Source organism: Panthera tigris, chromosome F3 (genome assembly GCF_018350195.1).
Source record: "Panthera tigris isolate Pti1 chromosome F3, P.tigris_Pti1_mat1.1, whole genome shotgun sequence".
Classification (NCBI taxonomy): domain Eukaryota; kingdom Metazoa; phylum Chordata; class Mammalia; order Carnivora; family Felidae; genus Panthera; species Panthera tigris.
The window spans coordinates 22,231,338-22,257,196 of record NC_056678.1 but is presented as its reverse complement, the minus strand read 5'-3'; the positions used below and the strand labels follow the sequence as shown (position 1 = coordinate 22,257,196).

General features: G+C 34.8%; 1 protein-coding gene across 3 annotated transcripts in view; it reads left to right on the top strand.

Moving 5' to 3' along the window:
* Positions 1-25,859, top strand: part of ODR4 (odr-4 GPCR localization factor homolog) — an 80,657-nt gene that overhangs the window by 20,672 nt on the left and 34,126 nt on the right. For 2 of the 3 annotated variants that reach the window (XM_015543849.2, XM_007096237.3), the window contains 3 exons: positions 2,854-3,039; positions 9,452-9,562; positions 12,344-14,330. In XM_015543849.2, coding sequence (XP_015399335.2) covers positions 2,854-3,039; positions 9,452-9,562; positions 12,344-12,411 — 365 coding nt within the window. In that variant the 3' untranslated portion in view covers positions 12,412-14,330. Of the gene's footprint in view, positions 1-2,853; positions 3,040-9,451; positions 9,563-12,343; positions 14,331-24,151; positions 24,215-25,859 lie in introns of those variants that run through there. The other variant, XR_006214166.1, reaches the window with a different exon arrangement.

Genomic DNA, 25,859 nt, shown 5'->3' with positions numbered 1-25,859 from the left:
AAGTTACACACTTTTCTCTACCTTCCAACCATTCAGGTGTGAGTGCATTTGCAATTCACAGTTGAATATGTATCTAAATGAAACATGTACATTAGCTTGTTAAGGGAATATTTTTATGTTTATAGGAAAATCTTCTCTGTATAACTAACTTCTTTTAGGACTACTGATAGCTAGTATATTAGGTTTGGTGGACTAATTATCTCTTTTATATCCGTAGTATGATAGATTGGTGGAATTGCCAGATTTAATTTAACATTTGTCCTTTCTGTACTTCACAAGTAACCCTGAAGCTCCATTTAGTAATAATGTATAGTTTTGCTGAGACATGAATTTGAATTTTATATGCAGCAATTGGATTGAGATTTTTGTTTTGTAAAGTATGTAAAACCTGGTCAATTAGTCACCCAGCCTACCAGCCTATCAGCCTCATGTCAGTGTGGCCTTGTGTGTGTGTGTGTGTGTGTGTGTGTGTGTGTGTGTGTTTTAATTCATTTACTGTTTTTGAGAGAGAGAGCAAAGGAGGGGCAGAGAGGGAGAGAGAATCCCAAGCAGGCTCTGCACTGTCAGTGCAGAACCCACTGCAGGGCTCAATCTCATGAACTGCTGAGATTATGACCTGAGCCAAAATCTAGAGTCAAATGCAGGGTGCCTGGGTGGCTCAGTCAGTTAAGTATCCAAATCTTGGTTTTGGCTCAGGTCATGATCTCATGATTCATGAGATCGAACCTCCCGTTGGGCTCTGACCTAACAGTGTGGAGGCTGCTTGGATCCTCTCTCTCTCTCTCTCTCTCTCTCTATCTATCTATCTCTTTCTCTCTCTCTTTCTCTCTCTCTCCCCCCTTCTCCCTCCCCCACTCATGCACTCTGTCTGGCTCAGACAGAAATAAACTTTAAACTTAAAAAAAAAAAAGAGAGAGACTTTTAATAACCTACTGAGCCACCCAGGTGCCCCAGTGTGACCTTGTTTTTACTACTTAACTTTGTGTATGTAATAACTCTCCTGGTGCTAAACATTACTTCACTTTCTTTTTTTTTTTTTAATTTTTTTTTCGACGTTTTTTATTTATTTTTCGGACAGAGAGAGACAGAGCATGAACGGGGGAGGGGCAGAGAGAGAGGGAGACACAGAATCGGAAACAGGCTCCAGGCTCCGAGCCATCAGCCCAGAGCCTGACGCGGGGCTCGAACTCACAGACCGCGAGATCGTGACCTGGCTGAAGTCGGACGCTTAACCGACTGCGCCACCCAGGCGCCCCAGATTACTTCACTTTCTAAGCAACAGACTGTGCTATAATTGAACTGTGAATTTTAGGATTTTTGGGGACGTAGGGATACATTCACCATTAATGCCAAAGACCTACCCTATCACACACTTTAGTTAAATACTCTATTTAGAGCATTTAAAAATGCATTGATATTGTTTTATATTAAGTGAGCTAGTGTTTTGAAATTTTTGGTGATGTTCAAGTAGTAAAATTACTTCTCATAGCAGTTGTGATATGTATACGTTAAGTTTGATGTATTAGAAGGTAATGTTACAATCTAATATTATTCCTAAATTTTCAATAAAAATAAAAGTTTTCACTGGTAATTGAGTGGCCTTTGAGGCCTTAACTAATTACATTAGCCTGTTATAAGAAACTATAGCCCAGAATAAAATAATACATTCCTAATTTCAATGTGTGGACAATATACATGCTACAGTAAAAATTGCAGTAATATAATATTACAGCTAGGAGGCAGCCTGGTCAAATAGTAAAATTTTTCTCCCAGTTCTCATATGAAAACAAGATAATAAGCAGAATCTGGTAAGAACACATAATTTTTAAGTCATAGCATCTCCTGTGACACTTAAGGCCACCTTCATCATCTTCTGTTTATAGTTTTATAAAGCTACTACTAGTTTCCTGACAAGGAAATGTAGATTGCTACTAAAGTGAGCCCTAGTTTTCTATTTGATCTGTATATTGGTAGCTTATTTAATCACATCCATTGCTAAAAGAGGTCATTCTTTACACAGTATCTCTATCTTTGTTAATAGTTCATTAGAATCATGGTGTTGAGCTAAACAATTATTATGTGTTTATGTAGACCAGTGACTATATTAAAAATTAGGGGAAGTATTATATTTTACTTTGTGAGTATTCAAAGAATGAAATACTGTTTATTTATATCCAGATTTTTTTTCTATTGATAATTTAAGGCTGTTTGCAAAAAGGTATTACAGTTAACAAGATAACAAGATAAATACTAGCGGTAAGAATGAGGTAAAGGGAAAATGAAAAAGAAAGCAGGATGAAGTTACAGTAAGATTCGTATATAAAACATGTAATCAGCCTAGATCTAATAAGATGAAGTCAGTGGTAAGATTAGTGTGAAATGTACTATCATGTCCTATACACTTGGTGTAAGTGGGCCACTAATTTGGCTCCAAACTTACATGAAGAAGAGAAATACTATTTTTATAAAATCCATTGCTTGTAAGAAGTACAATAAGAAAGTAAGAAATAAGAAAAACAACTATTTCTGAGACCAGGGACAAAATTCTCTATTGGGTATTCTTTCATAGGACAGTGGATATTACAAGAATATATAACTAACAGTATCTTCACACTGAAGGCAGTGGGTAAGTTTACATTTCATAGGAGCATCATGGAGTCCCTTGCAGAGGCCAGGGGTGTTAAGGTAAAGCAGAATTCAGTAAGAGCAATTTTGTGTAAGATCAATTAGAAAATGAAAAGACCTTTTAGGTTTTGTTTTTATTAGTGTATATTTTCATATACTTATCAAAATATATCACTGATCCTAGTGACAGACCCATCTAAATATTGATAATGTTCCTTCTCCATTTAGATTCTGAAAAAGAGTTTCACATCCTCCCTCACCGAGTTTTTGTCCCCATTCCGGGATCCACTATAATGTTATGTGATTATAAATTTGGTGATGAGTCAGCTGAAGAAATGAGAGACCATTTTATAGAGATGTTAGATCATATGATTCAAATAGAAGATTTGGAAATTGCAGAGGAAATAAACACAGGTAATTATATAATGTTACTTAAGAACCTCATTAAACTTTTCCTAAGATTACCTATGAGGCATCTAGCTTAAATATGTCTTTAGATTTCTTTGATACTAGTTCTGTTTGATATTTTCAAGACATTTAAAAATGTGTCTGTTTAATTTCTACATATGATGAACATGTAGTCAGTGTTTTCTTGGAAAATTCTACCAAAATTTAAGATACTTAAAATTTTTCTAAGCCTAGCAAGTAGATCTTCATTAAAAAAATTCATCCTTAAATAAGTGGAAATATATAGCTCTTAAGGTATTTGTTTTATTATATGGAAAGTTTTCTTAAAATTCATTATCTTAATATTTGGTTAAGCATAATGTCGCAGTGTTTTTTGAACACTTTATTAAACATCTTTTTCATATATTGGCCTCTATTTTCTTGTCTCTTTCTTATAATTGGGATACTAAGCTGAAAAAGGCAGTTCCAAACATTGGATCAACTTTATTTTTATAGAGCACAGATTTGCCATAGCATCTGATTATGTAACATAATTTCTTCCCCTGTCACTTTCACATTTGACCTTACATTTTAGAAGGCTGTTTTTGTTTTGTTTTGCTTTGCTTTGTTTTTGTTTTGTTTCTAGTGAAGGCAGGATATGAAAACATATCTATAAATAAGTGTGTAAGAGTGTATAGCAGGCTTCCTGAAACATTTAAAAATATGTGATGAAACATATTAGACATATTTAAACATGTTATTTAAACATATTAAACATGTTTAAACGTATTAAACAGACGAACATTTAAAAATATGTGATTTTTTTTTTTTTATGCTGGTAATCTAGTATAGAGATGGATTAACTTGAGTAGGAAGAGTTTAACATTACAAACACAAAGGAACAAAACAGCAACTTGGAAAGTTTAGCTGTGTATACTTAAATGTATCCTGTGTCAAACTCATGATTTCTAGATTATATGTTTTTCTAGTATTATATGATGTATTGAAGATACTACTTCATTATGGGAAATGTGCTTGTTTACGGAGTCTGTACTGTTTTTGAAATGTACATAAATCCCAAATTAGTGTTTGAATGATTACTTTAAAAAATTTTCTTTTAATTTATTTATCTTGAGAGAGAAAGAGAGAACATGATCAGGGAAGGGGCAGTGGGAGAGGGAGATAATTCCAAGCAGGCTCTGCACTGTGGAGCCTGATGCTGGACTCAGTCTCACAAACTGTGGGATCGTGACCTGAGCCAAAATCAAAAGTCGGACGCTCAACCGTCTGAGCCACCCAGGCACCCCTGATTGATTATTTTTGATTGCCTATTATGTATTAAGCATGAGGGTTCTAGAGATCAAATAGATAGTCCTGACTATTAGAAGCTCATGGTATAGTGGGAAATAGAGAAAAATGAGTTATTCTAAAACAAGGTGATTGGTTCTATAATAGAGGGATGAACAGAATTATCAGAACATTCAGCACAGGCATTATCCTTGTCTGGGATTAGAAAAAATCTGAGAGCATTTGTGTTCATTCTGTGACATTTGAGTTCATTTTGAATGATGAATGCCCTGAAAGTAAGTCTAGGTTTTTTTTAGGAATTGAACACTAGCATCAGATGTATTGTGGCCAAGAATATGACTTGTCTAGAATTATATTAGTTTTGCTTCATCAAGTTTTTGTTGAATTAGAAGGAATGATTTGGTAATTAGCATATTTAATAACAAAATAACATATTCCCAAATTATGGGACAGGGTAAAAACAAACATTTTAGTAGAAAAATCAAGTGCTTTTTCATTAGTATCCTATTGGTTTAGAACTATATTCACTTATTCACTTCTTTATTTCTCAATTTATTTGTCACTCATTTATTCATTTATTAGTTTACTAAAAAATATTAGATGCATAATTTTATGGAGATAATATTTTAACTGAGTCCAGGTGTGCCACTTACATCTGTGTGACTTTAAACAATTCACCTCTGAACCCCAGATTCTCTTGGGGTTGATATGAGAATTTAATATAAATGTTAGGGAAAATACTTTCTAAACAAAAAGAGATACATAACTGTAAGATGATATTAACTAGCATTATTATAAAACTTTTAAAAAATGAACCTTCTGAATTATAATGAAAAATGTTAACATAAAGTATAAAAGTAGTATTTTATGGTATACATAGATTTTCCTAAATATTTGAAATTAGGGTTTTTGTGTAAAATCATAAAAAGTGGAGTTCAGTTGTTCAAGTTCAAAAATTAAAATCAATTACTGTACATTTAGGGGTGTTAAACTTGTTATAAGTTTCTGGCTTAATTTTCTAAGTATTTGGTGTTATTATTTGCTGATTATTATTATTTCTATACTATAATATACTTGCCAAGTAGTTGCTATGTTTGAAATACATATTTTGCCAGGTAAGTACCTTAAAATAACATACTTTTAAATGACTTAAGGGATGAAGAACAATTTGTTTGTAAAAATGACTCACTTAAGGTGAGGGATAACTGTGGCTTTAGAATTTCTTAGGTGTGTTAGTCATCTCCTACTAGATATTAATAACTCAGATGTATTTTATCTACAGTATCAGCTAAAAATTTGGAGACCTACCTTTAAAATCTGGTGAAACTCATCTTTGCCAATTGTGTCTTTTTATTAGAGCTAATTAATTGTTGTTTGGTTAAACATTGATAATTATGAAGGAAAGAGAAGTACTAATGAATATGTATTTTTACGACTACATCACTGGTTATAGTGAAACCTCATTACTTTAGTATTCAGGGATGGGGAAGAAGACCACTAAGGAGTTCAAGTCCTAACATTTTATTTTAAGCATCTAAACAGTCCTAACTATCAATAGCTTGGAATAAAATTGATCACATTGATAACTTAGCATGCATTCATTATGGCTCTTGTTTTTTCTTGTTTGTTGACAGTTGCTCTACTTTCTCACATGATTAATTTGGGGCTTGTCTGAAGTTAAAATTACCTGGTTTTAAGGAATGATTAAGATCTAACTTCCTATCGAATCATGTTATTTGCATTTAAATTTCAGATACTAGGAAAATGACATAATGTCTGAGATTTGAATTAAAGTCCTAAAAGTCCCCACCAAAAACAAGCACAAATAAGTTGTTATGGCTCTGCTTCTGTAAATGATCTCAGATTTGTATCAAAGCAATACGATTTTGTATGACAGATTCAAAATGGAAATAGAGCAATGAAATATCTTTTTTTAGAGAAGTAAATTATTTGTGCAGAGGATTTGACATTACTAGAGCATGACTTTTGCAGGTAACAATTCAATGTTAAATGCGTAAGCAACATCATGACAAAACCATTTTTGTGCTCTTTAAATACAAGTACTCAAGTAAAAAAAAAATCCTTTAGCAAATAAGTTTAATTTCTGCTTCATCCATTATTTTTATTTGTTATCAGATACAAGGATTTTAGTGGCCCCCCAAAAAAAGTTTTTTTATTTTATTTACTAATAGAAATTATTTATTTTATTTACTGAGAGAAAAGCCAGAGTTGTGTGTGTGTGCTACCATGAATAAAAGTGTGCTGTGCATTCAACCTTTTGATCTATAGGTGAAGTTAGGGGAAATATAAAGTTAGGGGTGGGCTAATGTAATCTAGAAGTAAAGTGTTAGAGCCCTTGAGAAAACTAGAAAACTGGAAATATAGAAGACTGAATGGTTCTAGAGATAATTCATGATAAGAGTTTGTTAGCCTTTGCAACCAATGTGATATGGGAGAAAAAAAAAAGAGAAGGGGGTTTTGTGTTTGTCTTTAAAGTACTTTCATCATATGCTTGAAGAGGGAAAAAAGAAACCGTGATAGCCTAGATTGTAATGAAGTAGTTGCTAAAGATGATTTCTGAAAATGACAGTAAACTTATGTTCATGGGAAATTGGTAAAAATAGGCATTTTTTTCTTTCTCTTTCATCCATTTTGGTACCACAAATAACTGTTTCCATAAGTTTATGTATCATACTTGTGAGCCTGTGCTGTTATATTGAGATATAAAGATGTCTGTAAAGACATTTTAAATCCAGGAAATTATCTATTTTACCTTAAATTCATTTTTTTTCAATATATGAAGTTTATTGTCAAATTGGTTTCCATACAACACCCAGTGCTCATCCCAAAAGGTGCCCTCCTCAATACCCATCACCCACCCTCCCCTCCCTCCCTCCCCCCATCAACCCTCAATTTGTTCTCAGTTTTTAAGAGTCTTTTATGCTTTGGCTCTCTCCCACTCTAACCTCTTTTTTTTTTTTTTTTTTTTCCCCTCCCCCATGGGTTTCTGTTAAGTTTCTCAGGATCCACCTAAGAGTGAAAACATATGGTATCTGTCTTTCTCTGTATGGCTTATTTCACTTAGCATCACACTCTCCAGTTCCATCCGCGTTGCTACAAAAGGCCATATTTCATTCTTTCTCATTGCCACGTAGTACTCCATTGTTATTTTACCTTGAATTTAAACAGTAGTTACTGTCTCTCTGTGTTCTCTTTGTAAACAAAGGTACCAACATGGAGCAGATGCTTTCAGATAGTTCCCTAGAGCTCTATAGAACAGCATTTGATTACCACCTCTGAGGGAAGGAAGGGAGTCTGGCTTCAGGATCCCTCCATTCTTGTTTTAGCTGCGTAATTCTATTTTCATCTATTTTACGTGCTGGGATTTTCTGTCAGATTCTTTAGCACTAGGAAAAAACATGAAAACCACTGGTCTATGTGATCTCTAAGGATGTTCTTAGTTCAGACACTTTTTTTTTTTTAAGTTTATTTACTTTGAGAGATAGAGTATATGCACTCTGGTTAGAGGTGGGAGGAGGGGCAGAGAGGAGAAAGAGAATCCTAGGCAGGCTCTGTGCCAGTGCGGGGCTCAGTGCCACGAACTGTGAGATCATGACCTGAGCTGAAGTCAGGATTCGGATGCTTAACCGATTGAACCACCCAGGCGGCCCTTTAGTTGAAACACTTTTTTTAATCAATGTTAAATAAATTCAGCTAAACCAACCTACATAAATAATTGCTAGTATAATGAAATAGAGAACTTGTATTTGAATCCTCAGTCTGCTATCCATTACCCTCAAATATGCACTTAACTTCCCAGGTCCTATTTTCCATCTGTAAAATGGGATAAAGAGTTGCCTTGCTTAGCATTGAGTTGTTTTAAGGTCAAATTTATGATCATATTTTGCTTGAATACAGTAGTCCCTTCTTATTTGCAGAGGATAAGTTCTAAGACCCCCAATAGAAGCCTGAAACTGCAGATAGTACCAAACTCTCTATACTGTGTTTTTCCCTATGTATATGTACTTGTGATAAAGTTTACTTTATAAATTAGGCACAGTAAGAGTTTACAATGATAACTAACAATAAAATAGAACAGTCATAACAGTATACTATTAAAGAAGTTATGTGCATGTGTTCTTTCTTTTTCTCCAAATATCTTCTTGTATTTATACTCCCCCCTTGTGATGATATGAGATGATAAAATGTCTCATGAGATAAAGTGAGGTGAATGACGCAGGCATTGTGACCAAGGATTAGGCTACTGTTGACCTTTTGATGCTGTGTCAGAAGATCATCTGCTGTTGGACTGCAGTTGACTGCAAGTATCTGAAAGATACTTATCTGCAGATAAGAGGGTACTACTATATGTCAGGGCACCCCGGTGGCTCAGTCAGTTAAGCATCCAACTCTGGATTTCAGCTCAGGTCATAATCTCACGGTTTGTGAGTTCAAGCCCCTTTCGGGCTCTGCGCTGACAGTGTGGAAGCCTGTTTGGAGTTCTCTTTCTCCCTCACTCTCTGCTCCTCTCGCAAAATAAACGTGAAAAAATTTAAAGGGTACAACTACATATCAAATTTCAGGTTAGATCCAGTCAGCAAACTTTTTCTTTATAGGTCCAAATAGTAAATATTTTAGGCTTTGTGGGGCACATAAAGTCTGGCCCATGGGCTGCAATTTGCAAATCCCTGCTTTTATTATTAATATCTAATTATTTGAAGTTATTAATTGTCAAACCATCAATAAGAACGATAGAAATTAATCCCACTTAAGAGTGAAGGTTACCCTGCTCCTATCTGGTTTGATTTTTGGTATCAGTTTCTTTCTACTACCATATAGTAAATGAATTATAATTTGTGGGAGTCACTCAGAACTAGCTCTATGGCTGTTTGATTTCAGTCAGTTATAAAATTACATACAGGATTTTAAAAATTGTCATCTTAACATACATTCCATGAGATTGAATTGGCCTGCATTTGATAATGAGCAAATACATTGTGTTATTAAAAAAAGTCAAGTTGAAGGAAAATGGAGCTTGTTGTATATGCTCTTTATAGTATTCTTTAAAATTAATTTTAAAATGGTAATTCTCATTTAGGATTATTATTAAATTATTATTATCCTCTTGCAGCTTGTATGAGGTACTCTGTGAATACTGAAGCTTCATTGGACAGCACAGATGATGAACATCCTGAAAAACCAATTAAAACTAGAATAATACTGAAAATTCAGCAAAACATAGGTATTTAATTTCTTTTATAACATTGAAAAGATATTTTGAATTTTGAGTTTTCTTATTATTTTAAAATTATTTCCATTCCATTTTTGCTTTCTTAGAAGTACTGGTTTAAGGAGTATTTGAGTATTATGGAAAGTGCTAGATCCTGGAGATGGAAAGATTTATAAATAATGCATTATCTCAAGTGCCCTCGAACATGATACTTTCTGTTAATTTTTTTGGTGTTTTTAGAAGAAAAACATGTTGAGTTTTGGGACTCAGTTAGTATAGTTGGGCCAGTGCTTTGCAAACTGGTGTTCTTTGCAAAACTGTTATCGTAGAAGATTTTGGTATGTATTCTATGAAAAAAGTCAAATGCAAGTCTGGAAATTTATAATGAATTTCAAAATTTTATTTATTTATTCATTTATTCATTTATTCATTTATTTATTTACTTATTTATTTATTTATTAAATATATGAAATTTATTGTCAAATTGGTTTCCGTACAACACCCAGTGCTCATCCCAACAGGTGCCCTGCTCAATACCCATCACCCACCCTCCCTTCCCTCCCACCCCCTCATCAACCCTCAGTTTGTTCTCAGTTTTTAAGAGTCTCTTATCCTTTGGCTCTCTCCCACTCTAACCTCTTTTTTTTTTTTCCTTCCCCTCCCCCATGGGTTCCTGTTAAGTTTCTCAGGATCCACATAAGAGTGAACACGTATAGTATCTGTCTTTCTCTGTATGGCTTATTTCACTTAGCATCACACTCTCCAGTTCCATCCACGTTGCTACAAAGGGCCATATTTCATTCTTTCTTATTGCCATGTAGTACTCCATTGTGTATATAAACCACAATTTCTTTATCCATTCATCAGTTGATGGACATTTAGGCTCTTTCCATACTTTGGCTATTGTTGAGAGTGCTGCTATAAACATTGGGGTACAAGTGCCCCTATGCATCAGTACTCCTGTATCCCTTGGGTAAATTCCTAGCAGTGCTACTGCTGGGTCATAGGGTAGGTCTATTTTTAATTTTTTGAGGAACCTCCACACTGTTTTCCAGAGTGGCTGCACCAGTTTGCATTCCCACCAACAGTGCAAGAGGGTTCCCCTTTCTCCACATCCTCACCAGCATCTGTAGTCTCCTGATTTGTTCATTTTGGCCACTCTGACTGGTGTGAGGTGATATCTGAGTGGTTTTGATTTGTATTTCCCTGATGAAGAGCGACGTTGAGCATCTTTTCATGTGCCTGTTGGCCATCCGGATATCTTCTTTAGAGAAGTGTCTATTCATGTTTTCTGCCCATTTCTTCACTGGGTTATTTGTTTTTCGGGTGTGGAGTTTGGTGAGCTTTTTATAGATTTTAGATACTAGCCCTTTGTCCGATATGTCATTTGAATTTCAAAATTTTAAAGGCTCCAAGAAGTGTGGCAGTCACTTTAACATTGTTCAGACTTACTAATGGAAGAACATGTAGACTGTTAAGTGGAATGCCAATTTGAAAAATGCTTTGTAAGCATTAAGACTTTTGACTGAGAGAAGTTAGGAAATTTAGTTGTTTTTGTTGTCACTTACTCATTAGCTGATTACCCAAATTCCTTGTACCAAAGTGTGTGTATATGTGTGGGTCTGTGTCTGGACTTCTCTGGTCAGTTTGTTTTGGTTAACTTACAATTATCAGAAAAAAAAAATGAATAAAAATAAAAGTTACCAGCACAGGCTTACTAATTCTTAGATTTTATAATGGTGGAATCTGAGTTTTTGTAGTTTTAATAGCTACACAATTGACTTTGCCTTGTAACGTTTGAGACACACTGCTCATTGGAGCTCTCTTATGGTTTAAGCTAGTTACCATGAGATGGCTTGGAAGTCATTGTACATATTTATTTTATTTAATTAATTTATTTTTTAAAACTTTATTTAAATCCAACCAATTAATATATAGTGTAATAATGGTTTCAGGAATAAAATTCAGTGATTCATCACTTACATATAAAACCCAGTACTCATCCCAACAAGTACTCTCTTTAGTACCCATCACCCATTTAGCCCACCCCCTCTACCACCCCTCCAGCAACCCTCAGTTTGTTCTCTGTATTTAAGAATCTCTTATGGTTTGTCTCCTGCTCTGTTTTTCTTATTTTTCTTTTCCTTCCCCTATGTTCATCTGTTGTGTTTCTTAAATTCCACATATGAGTGAAATCATATGGTATTTGTCTTTTCTCTGACTGACTTATTCAGTGTACATTTTTATAGAAGGCTTTTTGGGGCACGTGGGTGGCTCAGTCAGCTAAGCATCCGATTTCAGCTCAGATCATGATCTGATGGTTCGTGGGTCAAGCCCCACATCAGGCTCTGTGCTGACAGCATAGATTCTGTCTCTCTCTGCTCCTCTCCCACTCATACTATGTCTCCCTTTCTCTCAAAAATAAATAAACATTAAAAAATTAAAAATAAAAAAAAGAAAGAAACCTTTTCAAGTATGTGTGAGTCTTTCTCTTAGGTGAGTACATATGTGTTAAAGAGACATGCTTTTTTTTTTTTAGGGTTTTGTTTGCTAAGTGGTGAAGTACATGGTTACCAGTTCAACCTTGGCAAGCTGTTCAACTTACAGCTGTATTTTCCTCCTCAGACTTTGCTGGCTTTTAGTACATATATATGTGTGTGTGGAAGTATATGTGTTTGTGCATGTGTGTCTCGTTGAGGCGCATCAGTCACCTGCATTTCAGAGCTGAGGATCAGTTAAGCCTTTCTTTGGCTCATCCCATTTCCACGTGTTTTGTGTTTGTTTTACTTGTAGGTGTGATTGCAGCGGTTGCAGTTGCAGTCCTTGCTGCGGGGATCTCCTTTCACTACTTCAGTGATTAGGGTGAGACACAAAGAGCTTCCTGATCATCCAGAGAACACTGACCAACAATTATGAATCATAAAGATGCAGACCATCCATCTACATTTCAGACAGTAGCAGCCAGATCTGCTGCCAATAATGCCTACTAGGTGTGTTTCTGACTAAATGGAAATCACTAGCTGCCTCATTTAGCCCTGCTTATATTATAGATGGCTCAGGCTTGCAAAAATAAAGTTGTGCATATAGATGGAAGTTGCATGTCACAAATCCTTATTATCTATTTTTAAAAATGTTCAAAATGATGGCTTACTTTCATAGATTTTAGTCCTCTTGATCTGGATTGCATATTGATCAGGATATTGAAAACTTGAATAGTCAGGGTTGACTGTATATCTTAGTAGTAGAATAACTGGAGAAATTTCTAAGAAGTGGGGCAACTACCTATTAGGTGAACTCATACTCTAGGACCTTTCTAAGGCATACTCAGTTACAAAATACTGATTGAGTTCTGGTCAAGGGATAAGGCAACCTTTTCAGAGAGGTTTGAGTTGGTAAGGATTGCCATAAATCATGTGCTTTCTCAGGTTAGCATATCATACATGTTTTAATATATTAGACATTTACTTCTAGTGGTACATTAGACTAGGTACTACAAAACTAAATCCTGAATGAAACCTACTTTTGAATGCATTAATCAGCTCAAAGACAGTAGGGAAGTTTCTGAGAATCATACCTCTATTTTGACTCCCCCACAAAAATGAACACATTTTGAGTTGGGAATTGTGAATATTAAACATGCAAGTGGGCAGTGGTTACTCAGATGGCAAATACTAGTTGCAACACTGCCAATATGCAATTTGCCTTCAACTAGAAACAAGGAGATGAATGAATCTGACATGCTGTCCTAGCCAGTACAGTTGAAGTTGCTACCCAGTTTATAGTATCCTATAAATACTTCTGGCAGAAGCAAGATACAGCCTCAAGATTTCCATAGATTATGATAAAGCAGTATAGATTACCAGTGCAAATCGAAACCAGCTAGCATGAGAAAGCTCCCATAGAAATAATAAGCTTTGGATTCAGTTCTCCAAGGTCTCATCACCAACTTCTATGAAAGATGGAACCACAGGCACAAATGAGAACTAAAGAACTGCTAAAAATGAAAAAAATGTTACTTGAAATTAAAAAAAACCCAAAACCTCAAGCATGTTGAATATCATGTTAGACTCAACTGAAGACACAATAAATAAACTGTGAGTGAGTTCTAAAGAAATTATCCAGTGCTCAGCAAGGAGAAACAAGGAACGAGGAAATAAAAATATTAAAGAGAAGTTAAGAGATATGGAGAGAAGAATTACAAAGACTAGAAGTATTACGAGGAAAGAATAGAGAGGGGTGGAGGAGTGGCAATATTTGAAGATAACTATTTTCCAGATTTGTTGGAAAAATATGACTTCATGATTTCAGGAAACGTATTATATCTCAGGCATATCTGGATCAAATCCACGCCTAACCCAAAGTATTAGAACAAAAAGGTAACCAAATACAAGATTTTAAAAGCAATCAAAGGGACAAAAAGATCACCAATGAAGGCAAGACAGTCACATACTTAGTAGGCTTCTCAATAGCAACAATGTACCCAAAAGATGATGGATTCAAAATTATGAGAAAAACTAATTATCAACTTAGAATTTATATGAAGCAAAACTGAAATGTTCTGATGAAAAACAGATTTTTGCCATCAACAGACTTTCGCTAAAGAAACTGCAAAAGGATGATCTTCAAGAAGGAAAATGATTCCGTAAGGATGATCTGAAATTGAAGGACTAGTGAACAAATAAAGTGATAAACATGTAAATCAAGTGTTGTTAATATGAAACAGTTGTAATGAAAAAAGTGTTTTTAAGAAGTAAAACTGTAAAAAAAAATGTAAAACTAAATAAACATTTTATGCAACATGAATGTGGACTTCTAAAATAGGATATAATTGAAAACTGGATAGTAGCTTATAAGATGGAAGGAGGGTGGTTAGAATTAAAGTGTTCTGAGGTGCCTTTATTATTCAGAAAGTGGTTGAAGATACTGTTTAAAGTATGTTGAATATATATGGTAAAATTTCAAGTGTAACTGCTAAAAATAGTAGATAGGGAATGAATCATTGCAAAGGATAAGGAGTTTAAAATAATGGAATAGGAATACAGTAACAGTACAAAAGGAAGAAATTAGGGGTGGAGAAGGGCAAAATAGATAAAATCATAGTAACAAGTTAAGTAATACTATTAAACTTGAATAGACTAAACCCAGTTCAACAACAGACTGATTAAGTTTTTAAAATCCAGCTGTAGGCTAGGTTTTTTAAAAGATGAAAACACAGACAAATAAAATTTGTCTAGCTTTGGTGATATTAAATCCAAATTAGATTTTATGGTAGTATTATTAAAGATGGAGAAAGCCACCAAATGATAAAAGGATCAATTCACTAGAAATAAATAACAATTTTAAATTTGCATATACTTTATAAAATGACCTCAAAATACATAAATTATAGGGCTAGACCAACAACTTGAACAACAGAGTGGGAAATTTCACCAGCTCTCAATTATTGGTAAATAAAACAAGCCAAAAATGAATGGAAAACCAAACTTGAATAATACAATCAACATACTGATTCAACACATTTAAAATAATCAGCAATTAGAGAATATTCTTATGCATTTTATATTAGCGAAAGTTGACCATGTATTGGCCATGAAATAAATTACAGTAGTTTTAAAAGTCAGTATTAAATGGGTAATCAGAAATAAGTTTGAGATCAGTAAGAAATGTTAAGTTTTTTAAAAAGCATACATTTACATGTTTTAAAAACAAATACTTAGAACTTAGTTATAAGTACCGCGTTTGGAGAAATTGGGTGGTACAGCAGAAACTGCACTGAAGGAAATGACTTTAAATGCTTAAATTTTTTAAAAAGCTTGAGTATGTAACTTAAGAAAAGAACAACAGAATAAACAATGTTGAAGCAAAGAGATACAGGCAAGGGAAGAAATCAATGAATTAGAAAACAAAATAATCACAAAGTCAAAGTTGTCTTCATGACAATAAAATTGGTGTAATTGAACAAGAAGAAAACAGGGCCCAAGTAGACAACATAAAGATTGAAAAGGATTCTTGGGGCACCTGGGTGGTTCAGTCAGTTGAGCTTCAGACTTCAGTGCAGGTCATGACCTCACAGTTGGTGAGTTTGAGCCCTGCATCGGGCTTGCTGCTCAGTGCAGAGCTTGCTTCAGATCCTCTGTCCCCTTCTTTCTCTGCCCTTCCCCTACTTGTGCGCTCTCTCAAAAAACATTTTAAAAAAAGGATTCCATAGATATAGCAGAGATGAAAATGCTGAGACTGACAGAAGCATCTTAATATATTTGAAAACTTAGACAAAATTGATTAAGGTCTAGAAAAATACAATTTCCTTAAATTGTCTAAAGAAGAAATAGACAAGCTAGATAGACTTATTCGATAGTGTTGACAAGTAAGTAATGAAAAATTTTTTGACAGACTAGCCCACATCTACAGATGTTTCTTTTTCAAGGACAACACTATTTAAACATCTCATACAAACTCTTCCAAAGAATCTTCAGCTCATTTTGTGGATCCAGTATAACTACTGATAGTAGAATTAGATTACTCCTACATTCAGTAGGAGAAAAGAAAATTCCAGATTCATCCCACACATTAACAGATATTAAAACCAAAAGCACTATTGATCAGCTGAATTCAACATTATATAAAAAAGGATAGTTCAGTATGACTAAGTTGTATTTATACATTTAAAATCAGGAACTCAATAAGGATGCTTTTATCACCACTTCTATTCATCACTGTACTGTAGACATAATGAGCAAAGGACAAATCAGACATTTTAAGAGGTTGTGACTGAGCACATGAAAAGATGTTTAATCTCATAAGTCATCAACTAAGACCATGGTGAATATCATTTTACATCCAGTAAAATGAAAAGTTAAGAAATACGACAATATTAATGAAGAAGATTTGCATCAAGAAGACATTTACATGTGGGGTTGTAAATCAACACACAGTTTGCCCTGGAAGGCAATTTGGCAGTATCTTTTAAAGTAAACCATATACATACTCTAATACCTGACCATTCTACTTCTACATATATACCTTAGAGAAATTCTTTCCATATGTATACAAGAGTACATCTGTGAGAATGTTCAAGGCAGCCTTATTTGTAATCACCCAAATGTTTATTGACAAGAAATGAAAAATAAATTATGGGTTTTGTAATTTAATTTAATAGGGAGAATGACCTGAGAAAGCAAGTCTCAGAAGCCTGCAGTATGATAGATAGCTTTTATAAAGTTTAAAAACAAGCAAATCTCATCTATATTACACAGGAACACATGATATTTTTTTTTTTTTAATGTAGCAGAGTGATACAAAAAATTCAGGATGTTGATTACCATTTCAAGGTGGGACTAATGGCAGAGCAGGAAGACAAGAAGGAACAAATGAATAGATGAAACATTATTGGTGATTTTTTAGTTCTTGAGTTGAAATGGGTTACTTGATACTCACTTTATGTACCTGATGGTATTAACATATATATTTTTTTTCTTGGTTGTCTACTACTAACAAATGACTCCCAAACTTAATTGGCTTAAAACAATGACTGTTTCATTTTTTTTTTCCCCCACAATTTTGAATTGACAGGAATCAGGTTGCTCTTCACATGGTGTAGGCTAGAACTACAATTTTCTAGGAGCTTGATTAGGTTTGAAACATCCAAAATAGCTCATTCATATGGTTGGCAGTTGATACTGGCCATCAGCTGGGAACTCACCTATCACACCTCAGTTTTCTTCTGTGTGGCCTGTGTGGCTTGGGGTTCTTCCATCATGGTGACTGGGCTTCTTCCTATCGTAATGACTAGGATTCAAGAAGTAACACCCCAATTGTGAGCATTCCAAGAGGAAAGAAGTAGGACCTGTGCGTCTTTTTGAGGCCCTGGCTTAGAAATCTCAGAACATCACTACATTGTGTAGGTCAAAGTAATCTACAGGACCAGCCTAGATTAAAGATGAAGGGGAAAAAACCTTTACCTCTCAATGGGTATGCATATATGAGAAGGAAAGGATTTGATGGCAACCATTTTTGGAGATGATTATCATAATATACCCTGTGGACTCTGGACATAGCAGTTCATGTTCCTGATGTGGAAAATGAATTCACCACCTCTCAAGACACCTTAAAAGTTTCATCTTTAGATTCAGGCTCAAGGCCCATAATCTCATCATTTGAATCAGTTTCAGGTACATGATGAGCCACCTTTACTTCAGCTCTTCTCAATATGAAGATGCATGAACTAAGAAACAAGTTTTCTTCCCCATATATCCATATGGTAAGACCGGCAATAGATTCTTGTCTGAAAGGAGGGAAAATGAGAGGTACAAAGCAGGAAATGGTTCATAGCAATTCTGAACTCCCAACTGGGCACATGTCTCTAAAATCATCATGATTCTAGGCACAGGGAGTATATGTTAATTAGGGCCTAATTCTCAGCTCTGGCCCTTCCCTGTGAGATTTTGACTGTAATCTGAGTTGTCCTTTTCCATGACAGTGGCTTGTTTGAAGTTGAATAGCTTTCTCAACTTGCTTCCTTGTCTTTGAAGGTTGAAGGCCCAGAAGCCTCTTTTTATTTTGAACTGCCTCTTCCTTTTAGATCAAACTGATGTAATTCCTTTAAAAATATTGTGTATTTTCTATGAATCAAATTATAATCCACTCCATTCAGCAAAAGGCACACCCACAAATCTGTTCAAGATAGGCCTCTCCCTCTACTTTGAGCTAAGTGTCAGGATGCTGAAAGACAACATCCTTAAGAATCAGGTACCAATTGCCTTGCTGAGTGGACTAAAATAAAATACATGCTTGTAAGATTCTTAGAAGTCTTTTTGTCTAGCTAAGAGATCTATGAGGCACTGGATTAAATATTTCTGAAGTCTTAAAGGTTATTCTAGCTGTACTCTCGATCCTAACTTAACTTGTGCTTTGTTTTACTTGCAATTCCCTAGAGTTGAGCATTGCCCAGAGGTCATTTCCTCCTCTAGAATTTCTTGCTGGCTGGAAAAAGGTGTTCAGGGCCTTTATATTTCCTATAAAGTTTGCTCCAAAACTGAACAGTTTCTTACTTAGTTCATCTCTCTTTCCATCTCTGATCAAAGCCAGTAAAAGTCAGTTGGAATTTTCAGTATTCTGTCTGGAAATCTCCTTGGCCAGATCCACAAGATTATTCAGTTATTTCTTCCAGTTTGTGATTTCCACAAGTTCATTAGTTCTACCTTTCACATTACTTCATGTGAAAGTGCCTTTCATAACAAGGGTTGCCTTTCAGTAACAATTTTTTCATTGTTCTTGCCATCATTGTTTCCTGAAGGCCTTAAAGCTTTTGTCTCCTTCTAAGTTCCCATGTTAAGGCTACATGTTTTGGCTTTGGCCCAGTACTACTTTATTTCTAGGCACCAGTTTCTATTTTGGTTATCTCTTCATAATCATCTCAAAACTTACTGGCACTAGCCATTTTATTAATGGTTTTATTAATCATTTATTTATGATTCTATGGATTGACTGGGTTCAGCTGGCTCAGCTGAAAGGTTCTGCTCCACATGATGTTAGCTTGGGCTTCAGTTATCTAAGGGCTGTGACATCCAAGATAGCTCATCCACATATTTGACAATTTATCTGCTGCTTTTCCACATAACCTCTCCACGTGGCTTAGTCTTCTCAAATCATGGTGGTTGGATTCCAAAAGGAAGAGCCCCAAACATCAGTGTTCAAAAAGCAAGGAAGTGGGAATTGTTACCTCTTAAAGGACTGGGCTTAGAAATCCCAGAATGTCATTCCTCTATATTCTATTGGTCAAAGCAAACAGGGCCAGTATAGTTCCTAGAGGAGAGGGAAAAGAAGTTCACCTCTCAATGGAAGAGTAGCACATGCATACGGGGTGGGAAAGAATTAATGACATTCATCACAGGAGACTTATTATACATATATTCTTTAGTATATGTAAAATATTAAAAATGATAAAAAATACAAGAGAAAGGAGAGAATTCAAGAAGTTACTTAGGGAAATAATTACTATTATTACTCTAAAAACATAATCCATATATTATCCTTACCACAAATTTTCTATTTCTTCCTGTTTCAGTTTTGGTAGTGTATATGTTTCTAGGAATTTGTCCATTTCTTCCAGATTACCCATTTTATTGCCATATAATTGCTCATAATATTCTCTTATTATTTTTTTTATTTCTGTTGTGTTGGTTGTGATCTCTCCTCTTTCATTCTTTATTTTATTTATTTTGGTCCTTTCCTTTTTCTTTTCGATCAAACTGGCTAGTGGTTTATCAATTTTGTTAATTCTTTCGAAGAACCAGCTTCTAAGTCAGCCAGGAGGAGGTCAAACTTTCACTCTTCGCAGATGACATGATACTTTATATGGAAGACCCAAAAGATTCCTCAGTGGGGAAAACTGAAAGCTTTCCCCCAAGGTCAGGAACAAGACCGGGATGTTCACTCTCGCCACCCAGGCTTCCCAAATAAATAATTTTTTTAAAGCAAGTATAACTAAATTAATATCAGGCAAACAAATTTACAGTCATTTGTAAGTGGTCATTACATAATGATAAAATGGAATCTTTTGCCAGGAATATCTATCAATTTTAAACATATATACCTAATAAAATGTCATAAAATATCACGGCACAAATTGATAGAATACAGGGAGAAAGTGACTAATGTACCATCAGAGATTTTAGTACAGTGCTTGCAATCCTTAATATATCAAGATATCAACAAAAAATTAATATCAATGTAGATATTAACCACATGATCAACAAGCTTGATCTAAGGGAAATATATAAAATACTGCAATCAGTAATTAGCCAACTAATCATTCTTCCCCCTCTAGCACACAGAGATTTTCAAAAGTTAATAAATTAGGATATTGTAAGACAGATTACATTTAGGAACACAATGCAATTAAGTAGAAATTAATAACAAATATATATTTGTTACCAAAACAAGTGTGTGTGTGTGTGTGTATACAACTAACTCCTGTGTCAAGTAATAGAATTATACTGTAAATTTCAAATTATTAAACTTTCACTCTTTGCAGATGACATGATACTTTATATGGAAGACCCAAAAGATTCCATGAGAGAAGGGAAGGGGAAAAAATAGTTTCAAACAGAGAGGGAGGCAAACCATAAGAGAATCTTAAATACAGAGAACAAACTGAGGGTTGATGGAGGGGCAGGGAGAGGGGAAAATGGGTACTAAGGAGGGCATTTGTTGGGATGAGCACTAGGTGTTGCATGTAAGTGATGAATCATGGGAATCTACTCCTGAAGCCAAGAGCACACTATATACACTGTATGTTAGCTAACATGACAATAAATTAAAAATAAAAGTTCTCTCCAGTCCACCACCAAAATGAAAACAAAAAAATAAATTTTTAAAATCTCTTAAATGTGCAAAGTAGTCTGATTGCAGAGGCTAAGACTTCCAATACTATGTTGAATAACAGTGGAAAAGGCAGATTGAAGATGATATTACCATTGGGTTGTTCATATATGGCTTTTATGATCTTGAGGTATACTCCTTCGATCCCTACTTTCCTGAGGGTTTTTATCAAGAAACGATGCTGTATTTTGTCAAATGCTTTCTCTGCATCTATTGAGAGGATCATATGGTTCTTGTCCTTTCTTTTATTGATGTGATGAATCACATTAATTGTTTTGCGGATATTGAACCAGCCCTGCATCCCAGGCATAAATCCTGCTTGGTCGTGGTGAATAATGTTTTTAATGTATTGTTGGATCCAGTTGGCTAATATCTTGTTGAGGATTTTTGCATCCATGTTCATCAGGGAAATTTGTCTATAGTTCTCCTTTTTAGTGGGGTCTCTGTCTGGTTTTGGAATCAAGGTAATGCTGGCTTCATTGAAAGAGTTTGGAAGTTTTCCTTCCATTTCTATTTTTTGGAACAGTTTCAAGAGAATAGGTGTTAACTCTTCCTTAAATGTTTGGTAGAATTCCCCTGGAAAGCCATCTGGCCCTGGACTCTTGTTTTTTGGCAGATTTTTGATTACTAATTCAATTTCCACCAAAAAACTGCTAGAATTGATTCATGAATTCAGCAAAGTTGCAGGATATAAAATCAATGCACAGAAATTGGTTGCATTCCTATACACCACCAATGAAGCGACAGAAAGAAATCAAGGAATTGATTCCATTTACAGTTGCACAAAAAACCATAAAATACCTAGGAATAAATCTAACCAAAGAGGTGAAAAATCTATACACTGAAAACTGTAAAAAGCTTATGAAAGAAATTGAAGAAGACACCAAAAAATGGAAAAAGATTCCATGCTCCTGGATAGGAAGAACAAATATTGTTAAAATGTCGATACTACCCAAAGCAATCTACATATTCAATGCAATCCCTATCAAAGTAACATCAGCATTCTTCACAGAGCTAGAACAAATAATCTAAAATTTGTGTGGAACCAGAAAAGACCCCCGACTGGCCAAAGTGATCTTGAAAAAGAAAACCAAAGCAGGAGGCATCACAATACCAGACTTCAAGCTATACTACAAAGCTGTAACCATCGAAACAGTATGGTACTGGCACAAGAGCAGACACTCAGATCAATGGAACAGAACAGAGAACCCAGAAATGGACTCACAAACGTATGGCCAACTAATCTTTAATGAAGCAGGAAAGAATATCCAATGGCATAAAGACAGTCTTTTCAGCAAGTGGTGCTGGGAAAACTGGACAGCGACATGCAGAAGAATGAACCTGGACCACTTTCTTACACCAGACACAAAAATAAACTCAGAATGGATGAAAGACCTCAGTGTAAGACAGGAAGCCATCAAAATCCTTGAGGGGAAAGCAGGCAAAAACCTCTTTGATCTTGGCCACAGCAACTTCTTACTCAACTTGTCTCCAGAGGCAAGGGAAACAAAAGCAAAATGAACTACTGGGACCTCATCAAAATAAAAAGCTTCTGCACAGTGAAGGAAACAATCAGCGAAACTAAAAGGCAACCAACAGAATGGGAGAAGATATTTGCAAATGACATATTAGATAGAGGGTTAGTATCCAAAATCTATAAAGAACTTATCAAACTCAACACCCCCCAAAAAAATAATCCAGTGAAGAAATGGGCAAAAGACATGAATAGACACTTCTCCAAAGAAGACATCCAGATGGCCAACTGACACATGAAAAAATGCTCCACATCGCTCATCATCAGGGAAATACAAATACAAATACATCATCAGGGAAATACAAATACACAATGAGATACCACCCTGCACCTGTCAGAATGGCTAACATTAACAACTCAGGCAACAACAGATGTTGGTGAGGATGCGGGGAAAGAGGATCTCTTTTGCATTGTTGGTGGCAATGCAAGCTGGTGCAGCCACTCTGGAAAACAGTATGGAGGTTCCTCAAAAAATTAAAAATAGAACTACCCTACAACCGAGCAATTGCACTACTAGGCATTTATCCAAGGGATACAGGTGTGCTGTTTTGAAGGGACACATGCGCCCCCAAGTTTATAGCAGCACTATCAACAATGGCCAAAGTATGGAAAGAGCCCAAATGTCCACTGATGGATGAACGGATAAAAAAGATGTGGTATATGTATACAATGGAGTATTACTCAGCAATCCAAAAGAATGAAATCTTGCCATTTGCAACTACGTGGATGGAACTGGAGGGTATTATGCTAAGTCAAATTAGTCAGTCAGAGAAAGACAAAAATCATATGACTTCACTGATTTGAGGACTTTAAGAGACAAAACAGATGAACAAAGGGAAGGGAAACAAAAATAATATAAAAACAGGGAGGGGGACAAAACAGAAGAGACTCATAAATATGGAGAGCAAACTGAGGGTTGCTGGAGGAGTTGTGGGAGGGGGGATGGGCTAAATGGGTAAAGGGCATTAAGGAATGTACTCCTGAAATCATTGTTGCACTATATGCTAACTAATTTGGATGTAAATTTTAAAAAATAAAAAATAAAATTAAAAAAAGTATTACAAAAAAATAAAAAAATAAATGTGCAAAGTGGAAAAAATGATGGGAAAATCACATCTGTATTTATTTTTAATGAATATGAATGTAATGTACAGCCATGGTCTTATGCTTCTAAATTTCTGTGGGACTAACACACTTTATTAGTATTAAGTCTCTGAAATTCAAGTTCAATTTCATGTGTGATAATCATTGCGTGTTGAAAGTGCATTAATTTGTTAGAACAGGAACCCTGTAGAGGAGATAATCATGCCATGTCAGCAATGAATAAATGTCAGCCTTAAAAATGAATTACTGTTTTTGAGATAACATGATTAAATCAAGCTAGTATGTGCTCAGGGATTGGGAGTAGGGAGTGGACATTTTGAAAAATAAAATAGCCTAGGGTGAAACACCTGGTTTTATGAAAATGATTTTTTAGAAGCATTATCTTTATACTATGAAAAAAAAGCTCTGAAAGATAAAAAAGACTTTGATACTTGTTATAGATGAGAACCTCAAGTAAAGATATTTATTTTATGTTTATGATATCAATTTATGTTTCCTCTGAATGCTATTGCCCAAATAAGGAAAATCCATAAGTGAAAACTGAGATTATGTGCTATATACCTAAGACTTGTTCTGTCTACCAGGGCCATGGCCACCACGGTAATTTTGGAGCTGTGCGACCTACCGAAGCTTTATCTGGATTCCAGGTAACTTTCTTTTTTCCCTGAAGAATTGACATGGACATGAAATATATTAAGACAGACTTTCTAATCTTAGGGAATCCCAAATTTTGTTGATAATGTATGCTTTGTATTGGTGACTGGTAAACAAAGAGTATAATGTATCTTAGAGCATAGGCACTAGGATTGGGAGACCAAGGTTAGGTTTAGACTCTACATCTTACTAGGTGTATAAACCCGGACAAGTAAACTAACCATAAACTTCAATTTCTCCATCATCTGTATTAATTAACTCATTTAGTGTATGTGTGTGTGGGCAGACCCTTTCTCAATGTATATGTATACCAAGTCATGGTGTTGTATCCTTTAGACAACTTACAATGTCAGTTACACCTCAATAAAGCTGAAAAATTTTTGTCTCCATCCTTGAACAGGACATATTAAAATCTTTGCTGTGCCCTCCTCTTAGGGCAGTTGTGAGAATCAAATGAGATAATGTATGTTATGTATAACATTATATTATATATAATATAAACCATGAAATGGAGAAAGTGTTAAAGAGGTAGGGTTGAAAAATTGGAGGTCTTGAAGAACATATACTTTGAGAGTGAAAGTAAGAGGAAGAACAGAATAGAGATGACTGTATTTAGCTAATCAGAGGGGCATGAATGGATACTGATTTCTTCACTGAAATCCAATATCAGCTGGGTTCCAGAATATAGGATCTCAAACAGTAATACATAAACAAAATAAAAATAAATCCCCATGTCTTTTAATTTTAGGAATGTGTGCTCTCCTAGATTGCAAATCTTTGAGAAGAAAGAATGACTATATCTTACCCATTTTTATCACCTATTTCCTATATCTAACATAATTACTTGTATGTATTAGACACTCAAAACTTGTGGAAAACCAGTGTAGATAAAGAAAACAAAGAAAATCAAAATTTTATCGTGAGGTAATAGTTTACAAGATATATTTGAACAACTAAGTATATGATCATGATTATATTGTACAAAAAAAAATTCAGTATAATAGTCCTCAAAACTCTGTAGATTTCTTTCTCGTGTGTGTGTTAATATTTATTTCACACTTTTGTTTTTAGAAATAATTTAACTTATATTTATCATGGTATCCTCAGTCAACTTGAAATGACAATTTTTGGGGAGATCTCTCATTCAATTCAAATATTTAGAATTTTTAATAAGGTCCTTATATGCAGGAATGTGTGTGAGGTGTTTGGGATAGATGAATTGCATCCCACCATCTTCGTAAATTAGCTTCTATTTACATGAGCATATCTTTCAGAGGTTGTATCTATGTACTGTATGTACCATTATACTTCATAAGTATCTGTTAGTAATAGTAATAATGATAATAATAATAATAATAATAATAATAACACTTGAGTAATACCTATGTAACAGGCACTGTTCTAAGTAGTTTGTTTACATGATTTATTCACTTTTTCCTCACAGTCCAGTGAGGATGTGCTATGATTATCCTTATTTGACAGATGAGGAAATAGGTACAGAGAGGTTAACTAACTTACTCAAGATCACTGAATTAACCAGGTAGTCTGGCACCAGTGCTCAGGCTATTAACCACCATTACTAATATATACATGGATATAGATGCAGGCATTACCTATTGCTTGTTTAAATGTCTCCTT